Here is a 24,555-nt window from a genome sequence, read left to right on the forward strand (position 1 = left end):
ACAGGACAAGCTGTCAGCGTGGTCGGGTCTTTTTCCCAGGGGGAGTGCATTAGCCTCAGGTATATGAGCTGACTTGCAGTGTGACTTATCCCCCCTTGTTTCCCTCTCTCACTCATAAAATGCAGATGTCCATACGCACAAAAACAGTGGCTTAGTGCTTAGGAGAAAGGGCGAACTCTTGCTCAGAGATAAAAGATTAACTCAGATCCAGAATCTCTTGCTTGCTAGTAAATGCCAGCTGCGTCTAGGCCAACAAGATGACCTCTGACTCTGAATTTCCTCTCTGAGAAATGGTCTTAGAGGAAACTTTATGGACTGGGAATTTAGAGACCTATGTGGTTTATCAGTGAAACAAATGAAGTGCTATTTTGATGCATCTATTAAATTACCATGGATTCCAATCTCTCTAGATTTTTTTAAAATGTGATGTGGCCAGTTGAAATGAAAAGAGAAACAGGCTCACACTTCTAGGAGTGGAGGAACCTTTTATTGCCATTGCATGTTTACCTTGCTCCCCTCCCCCGCAACACACATTCTGAGGGGCAATGATTTGGCACTGGTAACACTCCTATCTTAGCATGTAAATTCACACACCTGTCCCTGCTTCGACAACACCCATGTTTAGTGATGCTAACTGCCATACAAGGAACATTAGTAGGCTGGCGATGAGTATTATTATTTTACCCATCCCTGTTTACAGGATTTTCAGTTACATCAACACTTTTCTACATTATATTTCCCAATCCAGCAGGTTATAGAGAGTACAGTAAACCCTTGATTTAACGGACCCTGATATAACGGACTTCAGAAATAACAGACGCTGTTTGCCAGCCTCCCCACTACTCCCAGATAAATGCTGGCAACCCACCAGAGCTGCCAGAGCTGGAGCTGCCAGGGCTGGAAGAGCCGCTGGAGTGGCTGGGGCTGCTGCCTCGGCTGAAGCCACTGGGGCTGCCGCAGCCTAGCGCTCTCCTGAGCCTGCTGCGTTCCTTCCAGGTCTCAGACAGCGCACTCCCTAGTCTGCCTTGCACGGCGCCTCCAGTCCTGCAGATCCAGATATAACGGACACCCCTTTCCCCCATTAGTCTTTTAAATCGAGGGTTTACTGCACAGAAGCTGTAACCTGGAAAGTATTCTTACAGAGTGAGTGAGAACTGAACAAGTGTACAAAGCCATGTTGTTAACAAAGGACACAGTTGTTAAGTTACAGGCTTCAAGTTACAGTTTTGATGAAGCTTCATGCTTATCTGTTTGTCCAGGCCTCAAGCAAGAAAGCGAACAGGTCTATAAATCAGCAAGGAAACAGCCTGCCCTGGCCAGGACCCCCAGCCCCATTGTATTGCCTTCCAGACCCCTATTAATTCTTTCATATCCCTAAAGCTGTTTTTTTCTTCACATGGGTAAATAGAAATCTTTTTATGTACTGTTGTAATTTATTGGGCTGATTAAGTGTGATTGTACATCATTACCCTCTTCTGACCTGCTCGAGTGTGTTATCGTGTTGTCCTCTAGGGGCTGGAGAGCCATGGAGAAATAGGTTTTCTTCTCTTTTATGGCAAATGGAGATTTCTCCTCAATGCTCGTTTGGCAGTTTATGTTTCTGAAGCAAGCTGGATATCTGGAGTTCTAGCCTCAGCAAGGTTCTTATAATCTAGCAGGTAGCAGGGCTGATCACTGAAGCCCACAAAACCATTACACAAGGTAGACTAAGGTAATTTAGTGCTTCCATTCTGTTTAATCATGGCAGGAACATCAAGTGAACAAAGAGCTCTGAGATTTAGGGAACATAATTTAGAAGCAATTACCACACGTGGTATGAATTTAGAATTTGCTATGACTCTTCGTTTTCATCCTGTATTGGTTTAAATAATAGAGAAAATGGAGAACAACTAATTTAAACTCTCATTTAACAATGATAACTAATATTTCCCTCCAGGAGCTAATTTGGAAATGTTTGTTGGTTTCAATTCTCTGGGCAATAAGAGGTGTTTTACAATACAATAAATCAGTTCAAGAAAGAGGTTAAGATGCAAGAATAGCACCATGTAGCTTCAGTGTATCCCTCTTGCAAGAAGTCAGAGGTACTGTGTGGCTGCAGCTCATGTTATGACCTGACCTCATCATCAGGAGCAAAAAGTTGGCTTAGCTGCCTTATCATAAAACATTGAGGGACGGATTCTCTGCCCTACTCCACTCTTTTGCACCACTCAAGCAATATATAGGGAGAGTAGACTCCATAACTACAAAAATGGACATACCCCAGCAGGTATGGACCTGGCTACCATTCTTCCCTACCGCGTGCTCCCAGTATACGTGGCATGTGTAGGCTCCAGGAATAGTGGTTAGAGTGGAATGCTATCTGCCAGCTGGAAAATAGTTTATTGGTGGGTGTGTGTGTGTGGGTGTGTGTGTGTGTGTGTGTGTGTGTGTGTGTGTGAGAGAGAGAGAGAGAGAGGGAGATAACTGGCTGACACAGTTAGAGATTGCTCTAACTCAGGACTGTGCAAAGTGTGGGAGTGGGCCCCCTTGGGGCATGAAATTTTTTCAGAGAGGCTCTGCACAATTGGTGCTGGGTCTCAGGCACATCCATCATTAAAAATATTGAAATATGTTACAGCTTTCATGTCTGTGTATTCATATTTATGTACTGATTAATAAAGGTTGTACATTACACATACTTATTTTCTTACACATGCTGAAAGGGTTTTTTTTTTTTGTTTTTTTCATATGAACATAAGCAAAATTTCTGTTGGTTTGGGTTACGTTAGACTGGTTGGTACATGAGGCAGGGAGGGGAACTGCTATTTGCAGGGACAAAAATGGGGCCTGATGTGGTAACTTTCCTCACCCTTGCTCTAACCTGTGCACAGCAGGAGGGACTAGAAGAGATTCAGGAAGCTGAAACCAACCAATTGATAGTCCTCCTCTGCCTGCTTGGCCCAGAATGAATCTATCCTCACATGATAGTGAAACAACTACAATACTGATAATGCCTGATTCAAGTCTCAATTAATAAAAAAGAGGGAACTGTAATTAATACCAATCAACATGACTTAGTTGACTTTAAACCCTTATACTCTGGATGGAACATAAATCATCTACAAGTCTCCTCCACGTCACTCTGTCTCAGGACAAAACTTCTAACTGACCCCAGGAATATCCCAATTTTTGTCCTTCAATCTCAGTAGATCTTCATGTTGTCTGAGCTCTCCTGCTTTTGCATTTCCCTTGTGGGTTCCATTTGACAGCTTGACGAATTATGCTGGATGATGGTTTTCTGAAAGTGTGGCCTAGCCATCCCCACTTTCTTCTCTTGATTTGAACATCAGGGAGTTCTTGTCCTGCTCTGTTCCAAAGCTTCTCATTTGCGACCAAGTCTTGCCATCTGATGGGAAGGATGTGCCCCAGGCTTCTGTTTATGAATGTCTGTAACTTGTGATTTGAATACTTTTGAGTGTGCAGGGTCTTCCTGCAATACAAGAGCACACTCTTTACATTTGTGTTGAAGATACACAGTTTTGTCTTTGCAGATATTATTTATGAACTCCATATGGGACAAAGAGTCTTGAATGCAGCTGTTGCTGTCCTTTATTCTAGTACTTATATCCTTGTCTGTTCCTCCATCTCTGCCTGTAATACTCACCAAGCACCAATCAACATGAGTCTGTGGAAAATCTACCTTGCTGAGATTATGGGTTTGGTTGATAAAGGTAGAAGTGTTGATATAATATACTTTTACTTGTATAAGGCACAACATTTTGATTAAGAAACAATTTATATAAAAATAAACATGGCACAGGTTTTAAAATGGATCAAAATCAGCTAACTGTTAGGTCTCAAAATATAACTGTAAATGAGGAATTGTCATGGAGCAGTTATGTTTCTAGAGGGATTGGTTCTTGGTCACATGCTGTTTAATATTTTGTGAGCCCAGTGCCAAACATATTTGTGGGCCCCCATATACTTGTTATCGGCTCTTCCAAATGTGGCCTTGGTATGGCAGTGCTCCAGTATACCCGGTACTGAGTATCAGAAGCGTTTCTCATTTTGATCACACACCTCTTCAAGATTGTATGTACTGCTATACACAGCTTCCTCAGACCCAATTTTTTTCTCATTGAGCTGTTCTTGACATTTTTAAATCTTCAGCCTCGCAGAGATACTTGGCGTCTCACTGTATATTACAGTTTGGCATGAGATCCATGACCACATGCAAGATTTTTAATGTAAGTTTCAAAAATGCTAAGATTAGTAGATGTATAAACATAGGATTAAAAGGCAGAACATGGAGAGCCATAAATATCAGATAAATATCAGAGAGGTAGCTGTGTTAGTCTGTATCTTTGAGAACAACAAGAAGTCCTGTGGCACCTTATAGACTAACAGATATTTTGGAGCATAAGCTTTCATGGACAAAGACCCGCTTCATCAGATGAAGTGGGTCTTTGCCCACGAAAGCTTATTCTCCAAAATATCTGTTAGTCTATAAGGTGCCACAGGACTTCTTTTGTTCTCATAAATATCAGAGAAGGTAATTAACCCATGATACAACTAGGGATGTAGTCGTTTCTCCATCACTTGTGGGCTTTAAATGAAGACTGGATCTCTTCCTAAAAGAGATGCTCTAGCTCAAGCAGAAGTGATTATCATGATTTAGGAATTAGTGAGTGAGGTTTTAGGACTTGTATTATGCCGTACATCAGGTTAGATGATTATAATCATCCCTTCTGGTTTAAAATCTCTGAGGGTATGTCTACATTACACAGCTTTTAGTGGCACTGTGTTGGCACAGCCTTGTCACTAAAATTCAAGCGGTATAAACAAACCTTCCATCCCAGGAGCAATGTTAGCTTGTTTGCTTTGTCAGCAGGAGAGAACCACTGCCAAGGAAGCACTGTTTAAACTAGTAGTTGCTGTAGCAAAGCATTTGATGGGAGTCGGAGTGGAGGAGGATTAAGCATCTCTAAGGAACAAAAGCTTTGTCACTCAATTGCCAGGGTGGACAAAGCTCAAGTCAACAGCAGAGGAACCCCTTATGAGAACATAAAGAGAACTGCACGTACCCAAAATGAGTTGAGCACTAGTTTTGTGCTCTGTACAGTACAATTAAATTTAAGACTCAGTCAACATCCTCTGTATAATTGCTCTGCCATATTCTCCCTTGCTGAGCTAGATGAAAGAAAAACATATTTAGTCAATGTTAAAGAGCTGCCAGATTGCTGGTGTGAAACCAATGTGGAGTAAAGGGTGTTTGTGATGGTTAGAAACTGCCTATAGTGGAAGCAACAATTCATGGAGATAGACAGAGGCTATGGCTACACTGGAAGCATCTGTTAACAGATGTTTCTCTCGGAAGAGATTTTCTGACAAAACGTCTGTCGACAGAGTGCAGCCGTACACTAAAGCGGATTGAAAGTGTGAGCCATTCTGTCAACAGAGAGTGGCTGGACTGCTTGGCCCTCTCTTGACAGAACGGCAGACCAGAAGCTCAGCAAACAGGGTTCCCCAGTACACTGGAAGCCCTTTCTGTTGACAGAAGTCCCCCTGCTCCCCAAAGCCTCCACACTGGTTTTTTCTGTCAAAGGTGCTCTTCCTCACAAGAGAGAGGCAACAGGTTGTTGGTGAAAGTGCCAACTTTAGTCAACATACTGTTGACAAAACAAATTTTGTGTGTGGACGCTCTACCAGTTTTGTTAACAAAACCGGGGTTTTGTCCTCAAAACGCTCCAGTGTAGTCATAGCCAGTGAGGCAGCCCAAGAGACAGGAAAGACCATTTAGAAGTTGTTGTCTGTCTCACCCAGTGCTGGGCAGCTTTGCTTGTCCTTTAAGCTTCCAGTGGCTTTTCCCTGCCTGTCCCGCCCCCCATTCCTTTTTCTGCAGTAATTGTTCTCATTACTGAGCTCTGTCTCATACAGCCTTCTGATCTATCATTTAACTGCTTTCCTTTCAGCATTACATCAGAAGAATTAATAAGAAGAGCTGGGAGAAGTGGAAAAAAGGCAACCCCCCAACTGTTATGTACACACTTTAATTGCTTCATCTAAGGAGGTGTATTTAAGAGGAAAAATGCCCTTTAAAAAAGAAAGATATTTTCCAGTAATTCATATGGGTCCAGATCCTCAGCTGATGTAAGTTGGCCTCTTTCCAGCTCTCTTTACGTCAGTGGAACTGTATTGACCTACGCTAGCTGAGGTCTGGCCTATGTTGTTTGACGCACACACCAGATACATCTCACGGGCTTCCTCAGACGTGTTGAAGTTTAACCCAAGTTGGATGGACCAGAAGTTGTCAGTGTGCTGCTGGTATGTAAGGTGTCTTTGAGCCGTAGGCTGCCTATACATAGCTACCCTGCTAGCCAGCCTTTATGCTGGATCATTGATTCAAGGTGCCTCCACTCTCGTGTAAAAGCCAATCATCTGACAAAAAGTTCAAAGGCAAGAACTTGGTGCTATGTAGAGAGGAGGCTGGAACCAGATCTAGCAGGGAAAGATGGTGAATTGTGAGAAAAATTATTGGGGATTTTTGTGGCTACTAATTGAATTGAAGAATTGATTGTTGGCTTGTGCTTTAATCCAGTGGTGTGCAATAGGAATTCAAAGATTGCCACCCTTGTGGTTGTTGTCCTTCCATATTCAACACCCCCCTGCTCAGCGCCTCCCTCCACTCTAAATAAATGCTCCAGGGCCAGAATCCTGGAATCACTACACTGTGGTGCCCTGTTTGCCACATGGCGAGTGCGATCACGTTGGATACCACGGCTTTAATGCTTTGTTTGGAAGGGATGACAAGATTTCACAACTATTGGAGAAAAAACCCTCCAACCCTGCAGCATATATGGGAGGTGGGGAAGTGGTTTTATGGGGCTAATTTCCCTGCAGCTTTTGTTGAATCCTCCCATTAATTTATAAGTGTAGTAATAGATTTGTTGAATGTCTGTTCTCCCCAGGACACAAAGCTGATGTGCTAATTTCTCTTTATACAATTGTTAATCTGGAAGTTTAGGCTGGGTTTCCCACAAATATTTCCCTCACCCCCACAGTGTTTTGTGCACAAATTAAACCTGAAAAGCTTTTTTGAATACTTCAAATATATCTAGGCTTTTGCTTGGCTGTTTAGAATGATCCTGTGATGTTCAGGGAAAAGGGTGTGAAGGAGTGCAGCTTTCCTTCCATAGACCCCAAATGCTCACTGCCATCCAGCCCTTCTGGGGGACTTGCAGCATCCCTGGTTTAGCTGGATTCTCAGATTATAGTGACACTGATGAGTTCATATAAGGAACTAGTGCAACAGTTGTGCTTGTTCATTACCAGCCCTGTGAAGTTGTGCACTAGGCAGGTAACGTACGAGCTGCATATGCCAATTCTGGTTTCATTTTGTTCCTACTGAGACACCTGCTGGGTACTTCTCCTGAAACTCGCTGCCCATTTCCAGTTGTTGTTCCTTGCTCAGACTGCTGAGGTAATAAGGCTGTTGGAGCCATGCCCCCATTGGTGGGAAGTGCTTCTTACCCTGGGCCATGATTTGCCAGTCTTGACAGTGTTAACTCTGGCTGGCTTATGATAAGATAAAAGCTTCTTGTAACTGAGGTGAATTAAGTCAAGATATTTATCTTATTATATGCAAGTGGGATGGATTAGGGCTTTAAAATACATAAGATAATCTTTTTTTTCAATATGTTTGTATTTTGAAGAAACAGATTAGTCCTGAAATGAACCCTCTTTTGTTATGTAGCAGAACATAAGATTTATGATTAATATCAGAATTTCTATTTGTATGTCAGTTTGATTCAGGAAGTGAAGCCGAATTACCCTTTAGGGTACTTTGCGCCTGGGAGCTACTGAAATATCAATACATCCTAGTCTACTTTTAATTCTGCAGTATGTACTTTGGGTAATGAAAGCAGACAGCATATTTGCAAGGTGACACTGAATTCTCAGTAAGACTGTCTCTCTGTTCTAGGACTACCTCTTGCTGTGCATCCCACCAGACACACCTACCTACGTCCTGGTTTGCTCTGTGATTCACTTCATGTCTGGGTTCTTCCGAAAGCCCCTTCTGCAGGGGGCAATTGGGATGCTCTGTTGCATGTTGGCATTTTGAGAAGCTTGGAGCTTTGCAACTGCTCCTGTTGCTACCTCCCTTCTCTGCTCTATTTGAGTTCTGTAGTCAGGCATTCTGTATCCAATACCATCATCAAAGACACCCCCACACTCTCATCCCTTGGCTCTGCCAAGTGGCTTTATGCAAGACGTCAATTAATCTGTCTGTTATTTATGAGTAATAGAAAATAATTTGGCTTACAAAAGCCTGCAAAAAATAACGTGGTATCTTTTAAATTGACAATGGCCTGTCCGGCTCTGTTGGAAGGCAGCTCTGATCGGAAGGGCAGCATTATGAAAACCAAAGTGAAGAAAATGGAGGGGAAAGGGGGACAGCAGTGACTACTCTTGCTGTTGTCTAACAGCCAAAGGCTTATTTTGCACATAATTTCTACTGGTTTCATTTCCTGGTCTCCCTGATTCAAATGTAAAGTTAAACGTAAATTAAATGTTGTCTCTCTAAATTAAATTTCTCCTGTCTTTCACACACATGACTGTTTTTGAATGCTCTCTACTTTGCCTGGCCAGCTTGCATAATGAATAATTGGTCTCGAGCATTTTGGAAACATTGGCATGCAGTATGAATATTATGTCCATATGGCATGCGGGAGAACAATGGTAGCTATTTCCGAGGTGCTTAATCAAGGCCTGAACCTGTGGCAGCTACTTCAGTTTCTCCTTCAGCTTTCCCTTGACTGAACATTTCCGTGCCCAGAACCCATATTTTGCATGTTTGTCACCAGTTGTGAGTGTCTCTGGTATAAAGTTGCCTTCCCTTTTCCCACAAAGTACAGTACTAGGTGACAGAGAAACTGCACAAAGATACAGCCCATTATCTACAGGGACACTGTCTAAACAAAGGTTAACTGGCTTTTTGGACATATGTTTGCATCATACTAGGTCTCCTGACGGAACAGGCAGCAGCTCCTGTTTGCAGAAAGCTATTTGAATGGTAATTTTAATTGGGTTGGAGATTTTGATGAAAAGGCAAGACATTAGCTGTTGGAAAAACTTGCTGTTGGGAAAGGCTCATGTGAAATCAGATTAGAGACCATCAGCCAAGTGCCATTATTGGATTTTATAATTTCATTCCAGTCATGTTCCCCACATCGGCTTTATTATAGTGATAGATATTTGTGCAGGTTTATCCACACAGCAAAAATGGACCATTCTTGCTGTTCCTTAAATGCAAGGCTCCATGTGCACACAGTACTTCTCTCTCTCTCTCTCTCTCTCTCTCTCTCTCTCTCTCTCTCTCTCTCTCTCACACACACACACACACACACACACACACACACACACACACACACACACACACACACACACACACACACACACACAAGCGCACAGTACCTGGGCATGTCCTAACTAATGAACCCTGTACCAGTAGCACATTTCTTACAATGCTCAGAATGCTTGAAGCTTAGGGGTGATGTGGTGATAATGAAGTGGTTGTGTGTAGATTTGTTCTGTACTTAGATTCTGGCTCCCCTCCATTAAACCCAAATCTCCCACTACCACTAATGGGAACTATGTATGTGTGTTGTTGGATATACAGTTTATACACATCCAGAGTTTCCTGTGGGGTGAGGTGGCTCTGCATCATTTTGCCATTACAAAGTGGTGCCCTAAAGGCATATTCCTGCCCTGAAATGTGAACACATTTTGAACATTTAATGTCTGATCCAAAGGTTTTCTGTTGACTTTGGAGAGCTTTGGATCCAGGCCCTTAGGGGGATTTGTCTTAATATCCTCAGTATCCCACTAAAATTCCACCTACATCCTCCTCCTTTAGTTTCAGCTGCATGCATGCTGCTATCTTGTCTGCCTCCTGCCTTATACCATTGTATAATTTTATGTGCACTCTTAATCTTGCTTTGCTCCCCAGAAGCTGCTGCATTTCATCTTTCGGGGAGAATAACTCTTGGATACATTTGTATCAATATTTGCAAAGTTATTTGCATTCCTTGGGGATAAAGGTGCAAGATAAATACCAGCTACATTGAAGAAGAGCTGGAGGCAGGAACCACAGAGCACAATGGATAATATAACAAAAGTAGCTGGCTCAATAGCATATTGCACAAGTTACATATACTTTACAGACACCCCCTACTTCCGAGTTTCCTGAATCTTTGTAGGCCCCTTTAAAACAAATATATCCAATAAATATAGTACAGGCTTACATTAGCAACTGGAGACACAACTGTCTTTGAAGTAAAAATGTGCAAATGCCCCCGTAGTTACCCAATAAAACCAGGAAACCCTGTGGCAGGAGCATGTGGGATGTGGGAGCATCAGAGCTACAGTCTGCAATCCCCCACACCCTCACAGTGACACCGTTAGTGAGAGCCTCACAGATGGCTGAGCAGAAGGCAGCCCAAGACCCCCCGATCCCACAAGGGACCAGCCTGAGGGGTCCCAGGAGCCAGCAACTGTCACACTTGAGAACAGAAGATGGAGATTGTGAGGTCTGACAGGGGAAGTCCATATTCAGAGAGCAAAGAGGAGGAAGGAAAAGACTATAACCTCTCAGTTTTAGAAGTATCAACGAGAAAATTTGCCTCCCATATCTCTTCAAAATCAGAATTGCTTGGGCTACCCAAATTCAGTCCACATCAGCTTCAGAGCTTACTTTGACTGCAGCATTCATTCATTTTGTACTGACTTTGAGTCTCGGGAAGCCTGCCACGGAAAGGCTACATAGTCCAGGAAAAGACTATGCTGAAGCGCTTACCAGTGAGGGAGGTACTGCTAAATGCCTGTTGGTTTTGCGGGGAGGTAGTAGAGAGAGGCCATGATCAGATTCCAACAGTGCTCTGTTACAAACATTGGAAAAAAATTGCTTCCAGGGGCAAACATCTTTTGAGGTACAAGTTGATCCTCTCTAGTCTGGCACTATCTGGTCCAGCAACAGCCATTGCCTGGCATTATCTTAGTTAGCCAGATGTCCACTTAACCTGGGTGCAGCCCAGTTTCCTTTGACCCCATAAAGTTTGTTTACAGTTACCAGTATGTTATTATGTTATATCTTATATGCTCAGATGGCCACTGCCCTGATTAGAAGCCTCTCTCCCACCCCAAAGTATGGAGCAGGCGCGGGCCAAGGTTAAGAAGCTTCACCAGGGCTATGTCCAGTCCTGGGATGCTGCCCAGTGCTTCAGGGCAGGACTCACCACCTGCCCCTATTACAGTGAGCTCCACACCATCCTGGAGGGACACATCCCCACCACACCACAGCGAGGACACAGCACTCGAGGCCTCCCGACTGCAGCAGGAGCACCATCAGGAGGAGGAGGAGGCAGCAGCCTCTGAAACCCAAACCCCGCCAGAGCCAGACACAAAGTCAGAGGCCAGCGGCAACCTGTATGTTGTCCTGGACCCAGTTTGCACAAGCTAGGCCATGCCCAGGGTGTTGTCAGTGCTGGGCAAGGGTCCCTCCAGTGAGTACCCCATGCATTACACACCACAGGGATTGAGAGGCAGGCACAGATGGGGCATGCAGCAAGCATCAGCCAGCTGGCTTGGGCAGGACCTTATGCTGTGGTCCTGGCATGTGAAACCAAGTGCAAGGTAGTGTGTGCCACTGGGACCCAGCACCCTGGATCTAGCTCCTGGGCATGGGCATCTTGCTGCCAGCTGCATGGGACGCTAGGCAGGCCCCACGTTGACCTGCAGGTATGTGTGTGGGCCCTAGGGAAGACCACGCTACTCCTTGCCCACCCAGACCCCACCACAGCCCCACCTCATCCATACCTCTCCCTGGTCCCGGCCAAAACCCAACCCTGATGGGGGCCCCAAGCCCCTGGTGGGAGGGGACCCCTTGGGTTCGTGGTCCCCCCTCCCATCCTTGTTTTGAGGCCCTCCCCACTGTCCAAAGCCCCCCCATCCAAGTTCTGGTGTCCCCCCATGTCCCAAGCCCCACCCCACACTGTAAATAGTTCACTGCACTCCGATTTGTTGTAAATAGTTTTGAATCACACTATTTTTACACAAGATTTTTTTCTTGTTGACTAAAAGCCACTTAATTTTTCACCATATCCATGTCCCTCTTCATTGTACAGGGGTTGGAGATATGGGAAGGATCGTGGTAGGGATGGGGTAGTGCTGTGGACTTGAACGCTGGGAGGGTTACTGGGGGCCATGGGAGAAGCTCTCTCTCAGGGCCTCCCAGATCTGCACCCCATTCTGATGGGGCTGGCAGGTGGGAGCTGTGCCCATCTGCTCATATGCATGGCCCGTGCAGCCAGCAGCTGCCCCACATCCTGGATGGAGGGCCTACCTCTTCCTCTTCACAATGTTGTGCAGGGAACACGCCATCACAACTTGGGGGACATTGTGTTTCCCCACATCCAGGCGAGTGAGCAGGCACCTAAAACATGCTTTGAGATGGCCAGAGGCACACTCGGCCTGTATCCTGGCCCAGTGGAGGTGGGCACTGAAGAGTTCCAGGCAGCGTATATTTTCATGAGCTTCAACCTGAGGGAGTAGGCTTCATCCCTCACGATGCAGAGTGGTATCTGCATGTTCCCAACTTCCAGTTCATGGCAGGGGATGAATGTGCCTACTTCCGTCCTCTGGCACAGGCTGGAGTTGCAAAACACACACACATCATGTGTCCGGCGCTCCCACCCAACATAAATGTCCATGGACTGTCCACAGTGGTTAATGAGGGCCTTCAGCACCATTGACAAATAGCTCTTGTGGTTGATATGCTTGGCTGAGCTATGCTTCAGAGCATGGATCGTGATGTTGGTCCCATCGATAGCCCAGACACAATTTAGGAACCCCAGGGCAGTGAATCTGGCCACAATTGTGACCATGTCTCACATGCAGATGACCCTCCACAGCAGAATGGTGTTGATGGCCATCACAACCAGCAAAGGGAGTGGACCAAACACACACATCAAGGAATGAGGAGGGAGGGAGTCCCTGGTTCTGGAGCGGGGGGGGGGCGCTGTCCCCTTCCCGTCCCCCCGCCCAAGCTCTCCAGGAGCTCCTCTTGTGAGACCCCCCCTCCAGCAGCAGGGCTGTGTGAGGGTAGACAGTATGGTCCACTGGGGACAGGGATTCCCCTCCACTCCTCGCATCCCTCACCCTGCTTCCCAAGGGCAGGACGTGCACACACATGCAGGGATTGCAGCCTGAGAGTGCATTACCTCCATGAGGAGGACCCCAGCAGTGGATTTCCCTATTGCTGAACTGGTTGCTCACCAAGAAGTAGCTGTCAGTGGGTGGCAAACTTCCAGAGAGTGAGTGTGACCTGCTTCTCCACAGGGTTAGTGGGCCGCAGCAAGGCGTCCTGTCTCCGGAGGGCGGGGGCAAGCCGGGCACAGAGCTCCAGGAAGGTGGCCTTCTACATTCGGAAGTTCTGGAGCCACTGCTCATTTTCCCACTTCCACATGACCAGCCATCTCCACCAGTTAGAATTGGTGTGGTGCCTCCAGATCTGCCTGTGCACTGGGCAGGGGGGTAGGGGTGTGTGCAGGTGTGACTGTCCAGCAGCTACGGCGAGGTTCTTAAAGTTGGTCTTGTGCTAGCCCTCTGTGAGGAAGAAGAGGACAACGGTTAGAAGGTTGAGCAGGTGCTAAAGCACCTCTGTATGGGGCCAGCACAAGCCAGGGGGCTGCTCTGGCTCCATGGCTCCCTGGAATGAGCTGTGTCTACCAGAAAGATGTGAGGCACTGCTCTAGTTGTGCTGTCCCTCAAGGAGGTAGGCATGCCTTCAGCATAGGCAGGGAGTTGGTGTCATCAGGGGTCCCTTTAAGGGAGCATCTTGCTGAGGCTCCCAGAAGGAAATAGTGACCTGCGACCCTGTCTGCTGTGGTTCTGGGTGACTGTTTTTCTAGTAGAGTATCCAGGAAGTCTGGCTGCTCTCTGTCAACAGATCAGACTGCTCTTTCAATCTGCTTTGCTGTCTGGACGTAATCTGTTTACAGAAGTTTTGTTGCAAGATGTCTTCTGACAAAAACTTCTGCTGACAAATTGTTCTAATCTAGACATAGCCTAAGTGTCTCATTTAATTCATCTGCAAAAATGGGCATGATAATCCATGCCTATCTCTGAGATGGTTCAAGGTTTAATTAGCAGCTGTAAAGCTCTTCCAGAATCTTTGCTAGTAGGTTGCTAAAATATATATGTGCACAATTGCTTCCTTATTTCCCCAAAGTGGGGAAAAATCCTCAGCCTAGCCCTTAGCAGGCTCTCTGCCAGCTGTTAAAGTCATGCCATTGGTAACAGCGTGTACCTGACTTTACGTGCAAGTATAAAGGATCAAACAAATATTTTCTTCTAGTCTAATAAGCTCTATTATTTTGAAAAGGGAGCATCTGGAGAATGAAAGTCCAAAATGCGACTTGAAATTACTTCAAATAACTTATCAGAGGTGCTGAGAATTATTTATTTATTTGTGCACTGAAAACCCAGTTCATGCCTCTTCTTTGCCCACCATGTGCCAGCCCAGACGTCAAAGAGATAACCCTTCAGTGCAATGTATGAGTCAATATTTGTTCAAGATGAAGTTGCAAAGCCTGCTCAGTATCCCATCCGCTCCTACCAATTCTCTGGGAGGTGGTGAATTCAGCAATATCACCTTGTAGACAGGTTGGCTAATGAGGTTGTTTCTCAGATGGAAGCTATGCCGAAGTGCTTTGTCTCTGTGAAGCCTATGAAGAGAACTGGGTGAGATAATGAACCAAGATTAACCATAATTAACTACATTTTATTTTGCAAGAAACTCACTTACTCTAGGGCCAGATTGTGATATTGTCATTCACATTGGTCTTAATACACTGCACTCTCCGAGCATCACAGTGATATTGAATGAAGACTGGAGGCAGCTGATTGCTTCAGGTGTCTGGCTCCTGCACAACATAGGGCTACACTCTTCCCTTCCTATTCTATGATCCTGCCTTTCTACCCCTACCAGCCTTCCATTTGGGTGGGGAGGAATCCCTCAGCAACAGGACAAATGGCCCATCTGTCATCTCTAGCCAGTTTAAGCACACTTAGGTCTGCAGTGCTTTAACAGAACCTAGTGGTCTTAGTAGATCAGAGAATTTGGGCTATTGAATAGGAACCTGAAGTCACACTGGAGTCACTGGAGCTACTTACAGTTCCAGGTATTACTCAGAAACTCGGTGATCTGTCTCAGGCTTTACCACATTTTTCATTAAAGGTAGACTGTGAGGTCCTCTGGGCATGGACCATCCTTCTCGAGTGTTTCAAATATACATATATACACTACTATAAGTAAACATTGTATGATCATAGATGAAGTTTGACGATTGATATAAAAGTTTCTATTCCAACTTCAAGCTGGCCATTGCTGGATTTTTCCTACAATATTTTTAATCTTAGTTTAAACAAGGGAATTTCTACTACCTCATCCGGGCTGGGTGAGAGGGCTTGTTTCATGGTTTCTAATCATTGTTAGGGTTAGAAACTCATTTCTTGAAGTTGATCCTAATTTCATCCTGTTATACATAGTTAAAAATTATACCAACCTAAACAAACCCTTGCACCCTTGATATCTGCACCTGAAGTTTTCACAGAACAAGTTAGGATCTTGGTATTGCTTGAGTTAATATGTTTGAAACTACGCTACACTTTCTACTGCTTTCCCCATGCATTACAGCCGATTTATCTCAGAGTACTTGCTGAAAATGTCATTTCAGGGTGAACTGCTTAGAAACAGGGCTACTTAGAGCCCAAGACTGGGGTCCTTCAGTATAAGAAACACCAAACCAGTAACAAAGAGTACTTCTATTCAGTACACCGGCTAACAAGAAACCATATGAGCAATTCTCCCAGACACTCCAGTGCTCTTGTGCCACCACCACTCCCAGGCCTTATTCAGATGAGAGGTTACAAGAACCAGTATCACCAAATTAAAAGGCTCTTCTGACCCAAAAGGCCAAGGTCAATTTATATTAGAATCTTACCCACAGATCACACTGATGGCCAGTGCTTTAGAAGTTAAAATCTAAAGGTTTGTTGGAAGAAAGAAAGAAAGTTAAAATTGTTAAAGAAATCCAATACACCAATTACAAAGTTCTTGGTGCAGGCTTGTAACAGTGATGGAATAATCTTCTGTCTTAAGTCAAATCTCTAGAGTACATCTGCAGCTGGGAAGGCCTGTTCAAAGCTTCAGTTCACGACAAAGAGCATCAAGAGCTGAGGAGTTAGATTGAAGACAAAATGGAGGTTTTTCCAGGGCCCTTTATGTATCCTTGGCCATATGGATGGAAATACATTGTTCTCATGGGCTGCACCTACACTTGCATTCCTCTTTTGAAAGAAGCATGCAAATGAGGGAAATTGAAAATGCAAATGAGGTGCAAGTTCACATCTGGCATCTCATTTGCATATTCTTTCAAAAGAAGAAAAGCAATGTAGACACAACTCGTTCTAAAGTAAAACCTATCTTCAAAAGACCCTTTCTTCCCTTTTTTAATGGGAAGAAGGGTTCTTTTGAAGATGGGGATTACTTTAGAAAGAGCTGTGTCTACACTGCTTTTCTTCTTTCGAAAGTAGCTCTTTAGAAAGAAGGCTATGCAAATGAGGTGCCAGATATGTAAATCTGCACCTCATTTGCATTTTCAATTTCTGTCATTTGCATTCCTCTTTCAAAAGAGGAATGAAATTGTAGACACAGCCATGATGTAAAAATACATTGCAAGATGGAGTTTGTCACATGAGTCAGTCACTTGTCCATGTGTGACTCAGTTCTTTAAAAGTGGATGCCAATGGTCCCATGCTGGTCAGAACATTCACAGGAAAGCTCATCAGATGTGAATTCGCACTTTCCAAGGTCCGGTATCAGTCAAGTACTTCTATTCACTAGACCAGTAGTTCTCAAACTTTTTGGCCGATGGCCCACTTCACTCAATGCAAACCTTTCTGTGGACCACCTGCCAACCACCCATGATGACAAAATGCCTCCATTTATCTCTCAATACCTTAAATACTAAATTACTCACGATAGACTACTGGAGATATAACAAAAGGAACATAAGGGACAGCAGAAAGACAATTGAAGAGGAAATTTGAAATGACAAGAAATTCATTTGTTTGGATTCGAAGAAACATCATCTTCTGGAGACTCAGTTTCCTGATTTACTATTTCTAATGTCCATAATGAAAAGTAATGAAGTAGGTGGGAGGTGGGGAGTGGGGAGATAGATTTTGATGAAAGATAATTCACAAGGTGTGATAATATGTACAGCTAGGGCCATAAAAAGGAATGTTAATTTGTTCACAGCTGCTGCATACTCAGTGAAATGATAGTATGTATTTCCTACTAAAGGTCTATACATCTTCTATTAATTGCTGTGCTGTGAGCAGCTGGTAGACAAAGGAGTTTAGATATTGTCTCACAGGGTAAGACATCTGGAATCAAGTGGTTTCATCATAGAGAGTTATTTCTGGGCAATTCCCAGCGTTTCTGTTACTATCTTGAGGCTGCTGGTTTGTCCTGTTAATGGATCAGGAACTGACAAACTGATGACTGAGTGACAGACTAAAGCAGATTGTTGTTCTTGCTGTTTTGGTTTTTCTTTCATCAAGTGAGGGAGGACACTTCAGAGACAGAAACTTGATACTATGGTGCTGGCTGCTGAATTGTCTGTCAGTTCAAGAGAGGCATTATATATATTTTGCATTCAGGGCAATCTGGATTTTGGATTTACACAAACTCTGCGGGCCGCCTCTGGGAATTCAGTTTTGCCCATTATACAGACCAGAAACAGATTAAATTAAGATTCAAATAGAAAAGTTCCATCATGTTTGAGTATCAGAGGGGTAGCCGTGTTAGTCTGTATCTGTAACAGCAACGAAGGGTCCTGTGGCACCTTATAGACTAACAAAAAAGTTTTGAGCATGAGTTTTCGTGAGCAAAGAGTCACTTCATCAGATGCTGGTCCTGCTTCATGTTTGAGGTGTTTTCACATTCAAGATTCTGGTTCAAAATCTTCTCTAGTTACAACATACACACTGCAGTTGTGCAAGCATGGAGGTATCAAGACAAAGAGAAAAATGCTATGGAATAATCAAGTACTGTGTTTCCATGTATAATAAATGCAGCACTAGTGAATAGGCTTGGGATTCATTCATAAGTAGGCTGTGGCAGTAAGAATTGTTGCTGCCAGGCTGGACTCAATATCTCCTCTCTCTTCCTTCTGCAAAGTGGAATCCACAGCTGCACCGCAGCATTTTTGGCATTGTGACATTATTGGGTTTTAAGATGAACGTGCAAAACACTATTGTCAGCACTGTCTTAGGTTTGCATCAACTTTTATGCCAAGTGTACTAAGTGAGATGTCTAATGAAAGCTGGTGACAAGTATCAGAGAGGTAGCTGTGTTAGTCTGTATCTTCGAAAACAGCAAGAAGTCCTGTGGCACCTTATAGACTAAAAGATATTTTGGAGCATAAGCTTTCATGGGCAAAGCTTAAGCTTCAAGCGGGTCTTTGCCCACAAAAGCTTATGTTCCAAAATATCTGTTAGTCTATAAGGTGTCACAGGACTTCTTGTTGTTCTTAATGAAAGCTGGTGATTCACTGAATCTGTTTATACTGCTCATATACGTGTATCATTTTTATATGTGGAGTTAAAAGCATTTATTTTCTGGGTGACTACAAAAGGAACCGTGGCAACCTATTGTGCAAGGGTTCATAGTCAAGTGAAGCCATACTTGACAAAGAACATTATCAGGTTCCCATCGACGTCTGAGGAATTCGGCTGTGAATTTGTAACCCAGCAGACAAACAATGGCAGATTGCTAAAAAGGACGTGGACAGGCTCCATCTCAGATGTGCTTCCAGACATGGAGGAGCAATGAAATTCCCTCCATGGGAAAGGGTATAAAGGAGACCCTGAAGTTCCTCTGTCTTCATCTTCAATCCAGCTCCTCCTTTCAGGAGCATCTCTTCTGTGAACTGAGCCCAGGAGGATTGATGACCCATCCTAAAAGAGGATGTACTCCAATGACTATTATAAAATCCTAGGGCTGGAAGGGATCTATCACGAGGTCATCAAGTCCAGCCCCCTGCCTAAAGCAGGATCAACCCTAACTAAACCATCCCAGTCAGGACTTTGTCACACTGGGTCTTAAAAACTTCTAGGGATAGATATTCCACCACATCTCAAGGTAAAACATTCCAGTGCTTTACCACTTTCCTGGGGAAATAGTTTTTCCTAATATCCAACCTACACCTCCTCCGCTGTATCTTGAGACCATTGGTCCTTGCTCTGCCATTCATCACTACTGAGAACAGCCTCTCTCCACTCTCATTAGAGCCCCGCTTCAGGCAGTTGAAGGCTGCTGTCAAATCACCCCTCACTCTTCTTTTCAGCAAACTGAATAACGCCAAATCCCTCAGCCTCTCCTCATAGCTCATATACTCCAGCCCCCTTATCAAGTTTGATGATTTTTGGAAGATTCTCTGTCACATCCTGCACTCTAGCTCCTGGTAAGCAGCAAACTTCTCGAGATTCCAGATCTGGAAGGTAGATGGGTGACTCCATCCCTCTTATGAGGGAGTCCCCAACCACTACCACCCGTTGTCTTCTTTTACAGGTGGTGGTTGTAGAACCCCCATCTCTAGGACTATGCATCCTGTACCTTCCTTTCAGTGGTGTCATCTTCTGATCCTTTCCGTGAGAGGTCTCTGCTACAGCATTCTCCACTGTAGCACCCATGCAGACAGCCTGAAAGCAGTTACTTACCTCCATTGGAATCAGAGATACATAAGTTGGTTTTCTTCTGGAGGTTACATGCTTCCAATATTCTTCCTTGTTTTGCACTGCCTTCACTGGCTGCTCAGCCTGCTGTGCCTGCAGTACTAATTGCTGCCTTCTGTCAAGGAATTTTTCATTTTCTCTGATGAATTGTAGGGTTGATATTTGTTCCTCAAGTCCTCAAATCTTTTCTTCCAAGGTGGCAACCAGCTTGGACTTGGTATATACAAAATCCCATCTGTCTTCTGGGAGGAATTAAAACACGGCACATGCTGTAGAGGTCACGACAGCTGACTTGTCACTATCCATTTTTCCCTTTCTTCAGAGAGTTCCCTTAGATGTTTTTATTGCCACCTTGAAGGCACTAAAAAGAAGAGAAACAAATCAATAAGAAAGAGAACAAGCAGTATGGGGCTTATGAACTCTTCCTAGAGTGACCCGGATACAGAAAGTACCAAATATCTCAGTACCTTCCTCCCTCGAACAGTACCCCTAATATGACCACTCAGCAGCTCCACAGCCTGAGCTGTCCTGATTCTGCCGCTATGTTACATTAACAGTAGAAGCAGATAGCAGCTCATCTGTTTGTATGGGCTGCAAGCCTACACTGAGTGCAGGGAAGCTAAGGCTGATTTTGGAGGTGTTTTTCCTTGTTTTAATAGTATCAGTCTGAGGACAGAAAGTGTAAATGTGACTCCTGCATAGTGCATCTGTCTTCCTTTTCCAGTTTCTTTTTCATCCTAAGGAGGAAAATTAAAATAAATTTATGCATAATGAAAGCTCTTTCCTGGAAGTGATCATAGGAGCAGCTGTGTCCTGCAGGCAGTGCTGTTGAGTTCGCTTGACAGCTAAGTAGCTCACATGTAACTTGTAGGGTAGTTAGCAGCCTGTTGATTTGTGCCATTTGCTAAGGATCCAGGAATAAAATGCAGATTGTTAGCTACAGAGAACAAGGTACTTATGAGCATTTTGCTTTGCCTGGTAAATATACTACAGTTCTGAGAAGGAATGTCAGACAGCGTCACTCTCTGTATAAATATGAACCAAATTACTTACATAAGCCATCATTTATTAGAATTTGTTGTGGTAGTTGATACAATGGCTGTCAGTTGCAGTTTCTTTTATTAATCACATCTATTTGTGTGCATGTCTCTAACTTGAATCCACTGGGAAAAATAAGGAGGTAGACAGCCTATCCCACACATCCTGGTTTCCGGGCAAGTGTTACTATTTTTGGTGTGAATCTAAGTGTGGCTTGCACAACACTTTCCAAATGTAGAGGGATACTATTCATAGCAGAAGCTGGACGAGTGCTCTTTCTAGGCCTTCAGCCCTACAGAGAATGATCAAGAATAAAGCTCCAAATCTGGGTCTTTACTGAAGTTAGTAGGAGCAGATTTTGATTCTTTATCTTTAGGTGTGCTCCACTGCTTAGAATCACAGAGTATTTCTACAAAACAAAGAAAAACCCCATGCCTGGCCATGCCAGCTGAATCCAGCTTGCAGGGCTCAGGCTGTGAGGCAGTTTCACTGCCACGTAAGCTTCCAGGCTTACACTGCAGCCTGAGCCCTGGGACCCGGCCAGCTTGCAGGGTACTGCAGCATGAGACTTGACATTTACACAGCCATGAAATGGCCCCATACCCTGAGCCCAAGAACACAAGTCAGCAAGCCTGGCATGGTGCAGCCAGGCATAGCCATGGGGTGTATAGGCACACCCTAAGTCAAGAGCCACTGTTATCCCTGCCTTGTTTTGCTAGATGTCAGTTCCTTGGTATTTGACTGTTGGTTAGTGCTGGCTAACCAACTAAGTGATTTTCATCAACTTAACCAAGGCATTCAACATGGTCAACAGAAATGAGCTTTCAAAAATACTTGGGCGAATTGGCTGTCCTGAAAAGTTATCAACATTGTTCAATCTTTTCATGATAGCATGTTTGGTTGGGTCCTTAACATTAGAGAGACGTATAAAATGGCAAGAAGCAAGGATGTGTCCTTGCTCCTCTCCTGTTCAACATCTTCTTTTCAATGATGCTGTTAGTTGCTTTTAAGGACTGCGCATTGGGCATACCTATTCAGTTTCAAACAAACGGCAGTATTTTCCATTTCTGAAGACCTCAGGCTCGCACTAAAGTGGTTACTACAACTTTACATGACCTTCAGTTTGCTGATGACTGTGCACTGTTGACTCATTCCATGAAGGATTCACAGGAGCTTTTTGATCACTTTGTTACTTCTGCTCACCGCTTTGGAGTCACAGTGAGCGTCAAGGAGACGGAAGTTATGCCTCAGGCTGTTTGGAAAGAGCCCAGCACTCCAGTGATCACTGCTGCTGGTGCAGTCCTGAAGACTGTTGACAAGTTCTGCAAAGTGTACTGTTCTCCGGCATAAATGTGGATCGTGATGTTTCTGCTCAATTAGCCAAAACCAGCGCTGGCTTTGGAAAATTGGCCAAATGCCCATGGAATGACCATGGTATTGAACTCCATATCAAAGTAGCAGTTTATCAGGCAGATGTCCTGAATACCTTCTGTATGGCTTGGGGTCATGGACAATATATAGCCACCATGTTTTGAAACTCAATCAGTTCCATATGCACTGTCTGAGAAAGATTGTCCTGTGAATTGCTTGAACACAGTTCCTAACACAGAGGTTCTTAAGTCGTGTGGTGTCATGGGAATGGATGCAATGCTTATGAACAAATAGTTTTGCTGGAGTGATCATGTTATGAGGATGGATGGTACACAGATACCAAGGATGGTCTTCTATGGCCAGCTTGCTCATGGAATGCTCTCTGTCGGTGATCACTACAAGTACTATAGAGACATCTTAAAGGCCAGTGTGAAGTCATGGGACATATATCCCAATGATCTGGAAACTCTAGTTCAGGACAGATTGTCCTGGTGGCAAACCACTGTACAGGCTCTCAAATGCTTTGAGAGTCAACATATCTAGGCACTACAGGAAAAGCATAGCATCTGAAAAGAATCTGAAGTGCCTGAAGTTGATGGATTTTTATGTGACGATCAAGAATTGGTTTAGTCACTCACCAACAGTGTTCTAGAAGATGAGATCTATCAATCGACGGCTCAGTCCAAGCGAGCAAGCAAGTACTGGCTATCCCCTGTAGTGTTATCCAGGTACATTTTGGAGAGCCTTGCAGATGCAAAGGAATGGTTTGACAGACCCAAGTCTGTCCCTGGGCAGAGAATGGTTGGTTAGAATATGTTATAGCCCCTCTTGGTTTTTTTTTTTGGTTAGTGTTTGATCTTTGAATAAGTTTGATAAAGCATCATGACAATCTCATGGAGACCTCCCACTGCTGTGAAGCTCACTCGTAAGGCATCAATCCACTGCTAGATAATCACTGACATGTTTGTACCGTGACAGGCCAGAAGGCTCTGTACTGAATGATAGATGAGCTAGATTTAGAAAGCACTCTATTTGCTACTACAATGAAGCCAACTCCAATATGAAACATGACAGATGTGTGTACAGTACAACGCTACATAATAGGTTAAGACAGGAAGTGAAGGGGCGAATATCACTGGTTATTTTAGGAGGCTTTTAAGTGGGCAGCGTATTACCAGAGGTGGAACTTGCTGTCCAGATACAGGCTCTGTCATTTGTGTTATTACAAAAGAAAGTGTCACGTAATTGGAAGCCCTCCGTTAAGGAAGCCTCCATAAATAATTTTATTACTTAGTAAAGTATAAGCCACTTTGGAGAGCAATAATAGATTGTTAACCTATTAAAGATATAGTTGGTTCAGTACAATTTATGCCTTATAGTTTCTTTTGTTAACAGATTGTCATAGCATAATTGTTTAAGCATTTATTATTAATGAATTTTATAACATACTTTATCCTTGCCTATAAAATGAAATTTAGTGCAAAGTACCCTCTTAGTGTATTATAAAGTAGTGATAAAAGACATCTCTAGTTAAAGTGTTACCATGGCATCTTTAACAGTCTCAGGTGGCTGAGAGCTCAGTTTGAAATCCATCCAAAAGTGAGCACCTGCGATAGCACAGTGACATCTAGTACCATGCTGCATCATTTGTTCAGTGGTGACTCAGCTAGTATACTCACTTCTGCCTCTCAAAAGTATCCGTATCACGTACTGCTGTATCTAGCCACTCAGTGAAAGTCTCCCTTCCAAATACTGCTCAGCTTAGCTTAGAAGATCAAGCAGGAATACAGCACCCACATGTTTGTTCTGTTATTGGAGGAGGATTCATTATCCATGCAAACAAATTATTTGTTGAAATACAAGAATGAATTTAAAGTATTTAAAAGATGCTAAAAATGCACTTTGGGAAGCATTATTACAACCTCTTTTACCCATTGTTGGTTATAATTATAACAAATTGAGCTAAATTGGTTTTTTTTTTAAATAGTGTGTCTCATGTCATTAATTTTTGTACAGTTGTTTTTAAATACAGAATTTTTTGTGATGTGTTATTGTAGAGTTACTCATAATGGTTAAGTAGTCATTGTCATTGTCATTGTCGTCATCATCATTATCAACAACAACCACCACCACCACCATGGGCTCAGCGCCTGTTGGTGTCTGATGCCTCTCTATTTCCTTCCATTTTTCCCTGTCCAATCTGGAGTGGCCTAGTTTCTGTAGGCTAGTTCCGCACCAATCTACCATATCATCTACCCATTCTCTGTGGGGTCTGTCTCTCCTATTAGAATTGTCCATTAAGCAGAA

At 43.8% G+C, this 24,555-nt stretch overlaps 1 protein-coding gene across 10 annotated transcripts in view; it reads left to right on the forward strand.

Annotated features, from left to right (window-relative positions):
• Nucleotides 1–24,555, forward strand: part of HTR4 (5-hydroxytryptamine receptor 4) — a 211,739-nt gene that overhangs the window by 130,367 nt on the left and 56,817 nt on the right. For 7 of the 10 annotated variants that reach the window (XM_075009850.1, XM_075009851.1, XM_075009844.1 and 4 more), the window contains one exon: nt 5,952–8,555. The exons of 1 other annotated variant lie outside the window; for it this stretch is intronic. In XM_075009850.1, the coding sequence (XP_074865951.1) occupies nt 5,952–6,045 (94 nt within the window). In that variant the 3' untranslated portion in view covers nt 6,046–8,555. Of the gene's footprint in view, nt 1–4,149; nt 4,227–5,951; nt 8,556–24,555 lie in introns of those variants that run through there. 2 more of the 10 variants (XM_075009848.1, XR_012647630.1) reach the window with 2 other exon arrangements.

The sequence above is a fragment of the Carettochelys insculpta genome, chromosome 15 (genome assembly GCF_033958435.1).
Source record: "Carettochelys insculpta isolate YL-2023 chromosome 15, ASM3395843v1, whole genome shotgun sequence".
Classification (NCBI taxonomy): domain Eukaryota; kingdom Metazoa; phylum Chordata; order Testudines; family Carettochelyidae; genus Carettochelys; species Carettochelys insculpta.